This window comes from Crocuta crocuta, unplaced genomic scaffold, assembly GCF_008692635.1.
Source record: "Crocuta crocuta isolate KB4526 unplaced genomic scaffold, BGI_CrCroc_1.0 scaffold312, whole genome shotgun sequence".
NCBI lineage: Eukaryota > Metazoa > Chordata > Mammalia > Carnivora > Hyaenidae > Crocuta > Crocuta crocuta.
Genome location: NW_027527378.1, coordinates 249,547 through 251,548, shown reverse-complemented (window position 1 = coordinate 251,548; position 2,002 = coordinate 249,547). Strand labels below are relative to the sequence as shown.

The window sequence follows — 2,002 nt, the reverse complement described above, 5'->3', positions numbered from 1 at the left end:
TAAACATCATATGACTCAACACCAGAAAATCTGTGAGAAAGGCTCAAGTTTGAACACTGCATTGTTTTAAAATTCATAGTCATGAGTTTATACTGTGTCTGTTTGTACCAACACATCACAAATATCTATCACTCTTTCGTATACACTGAATCATTCTCGGGGAATATGGTAGAGAAAAAGTCCTTACTTATGTACCACCTGATACAACCTTTATCAAGAATGTAAATTCTTCAAGTCAACCATTTTAAATACCAAGATGTTCCTCTAATTAATCCCTTCCCCTCTCTCCTCTCCTATCCCAGATACCCCAAAAGAACCCTTTATGTCTGCTAAGCCTCGTGACTGACATTATTGAGTACAACTTCCACTGGAACAAAAGTACGCTCTCCATTATACCTTCCTTTACTTTAACAACTGAGCAAAATCATAATGCTTTCAAGCATGTGGCTAGATCTCTAGGTCATGAAGGCTACGGCTGGCATGCCTGCTGGCTTTGCAGAATGGATGCTGTCTACAATGGCTACTGCCCAGTAGCTAGGGTTTTTTTTTCCCTCAGAATCTGCTTATCATCAGGGAAATCAAAAGGCTGTGTGCGAGTTAGAGGTGGTGATTCCTACCTGCCCCATTAAATCTAGCTATGCACTCTATTTAACATGGTTTTGCTTATTTCCTTGTTTGCTATAACTGAGGCAGGAAGAACTGTTTTGTTTCCGGGAACCAGCTTGTCCCTGGGAAAGGACTTGGCAGAGACAGGAACAACCAATGAACAGACTTTGGAGGCACCCGACTGACCAGATGAATCATGGCAAGATTCACTCTCCCTCACACGGCCCTTAATGCTCTTGATGAAGACACAGAATAGCTCGACAATGTTCAAAGCAAGAGACACCAACGACACCACCAGCATGAAGAGAATGAAGATACTTTTCTCTGTGGGACGAGAAAGGAAGCAGTCCACTTGATGCGGGCAGGGGTCTCGTTTGCAAGTGTAAACTGCATTCAGACTGAATCCATAGATGTACCACTGGATCAGCAGGAAGGCCATCTCGAAAAGAGACTTGAAGAAGATGCTGATGGTATAGATTCGCAGCAAGCTCCTTCTCATTTTCACCTTATAGGGTTCTTCAGTGCCTAACTTGAACTTTCTGATTTCGGTTCCAATTTCCTCCACACTGACATCATTGGTTTGAACAACTGTGAGTTCCTCCCCTTGCTTTCTCAAATTGTGTTCCTTGCGCAGCATGTAGAATACATGCACTAGGTACAAGAGTGAGGGGACAGACACAAATATGATCTGCAGGACCCAGAAGCGCACATGAGAGATCGGGAAGGACTTATCATAACAGACATTTTCACAACCAGGCTGCCGAGTGTTACAATGAAAGGCAAACTGCTCATCATCCCAGGCCGACTCAACTGCTGTCCCCAGGAGCAGGATTCGGAAAATGAAAAGGATGGAGAGCCATACCTTCCCTCCAGGGTTGGAGTAATTTTGAACCTGGTCGAGGAGCTGGCTTAAGGCACTCCAGTCACTCATGCTGCCTGTTCGCTGTTCTTTCCCTTAAAAGAAGTGAAGTAGGCACACCAAGTGACTGTGCTCCTTAGAGGATGAAGTAAAATGAAAAAGTAAGTTCAAGCACTCAAAACTCTGTAAAGTTTAAAAGTCTGCTACAACCTTTGGCACCTTCCTCACTCTTCCTCCTAATGAAAGACAACTGCGGGTACCCAATAAAAGCTTATGTGGATTCATTTTCATATGTGGTGAGTAAATACTCTTAAATAATGATGTACATATATCAATAACGGGAAGAGTTACAAAAATGAGGGAACAAAATAAATGTATCTAAAGGTTTCCTTCAATTCCAGACTAAAACAATCTCCAAAGACTGAAACATAGAAACTGAATTAAAATTTCACATGCAGGGGTGCCTGGGTGGCTCAGTCAGTTGAGCATCAAACTCTTATTTTTGGCTCAGGTCATGATCTCATGGTTCACGAGTTT

General features: G+C 42.7%; 1 protein-coding gene across 1 annotated transcript; it reads right to left on the bottom strand.

The window, feature by feature from the left end:
- Positions 1-22: 22 nt before the first annotated feature.
- LOC144235436 (gap junction alpha-1 protein-like) lies at positions 23-1,537 on the bottom strand. The gene has a single exon (XM_077769012.1). It carries the CDS (start codon positions 1,535-1,537, stop codon positions 632-634), a length of 906 nt encoding a protein of 301 aa, XP_077625138.1. The 3' UTR covers positions 23-631.
- Positions 1,538-2,002: the final 465 nt, after the last annotated feature.

Excerpts from the sequence above, each read along its gene's own strand:
- LOC144235436 (XM_077769012.1), bottom strand. The coding sequence starts at position 1,537 with ATGAGTGACTGGAGTGCCTTAAGCCAGCTCCTCGACCAGGTTCAAAAT.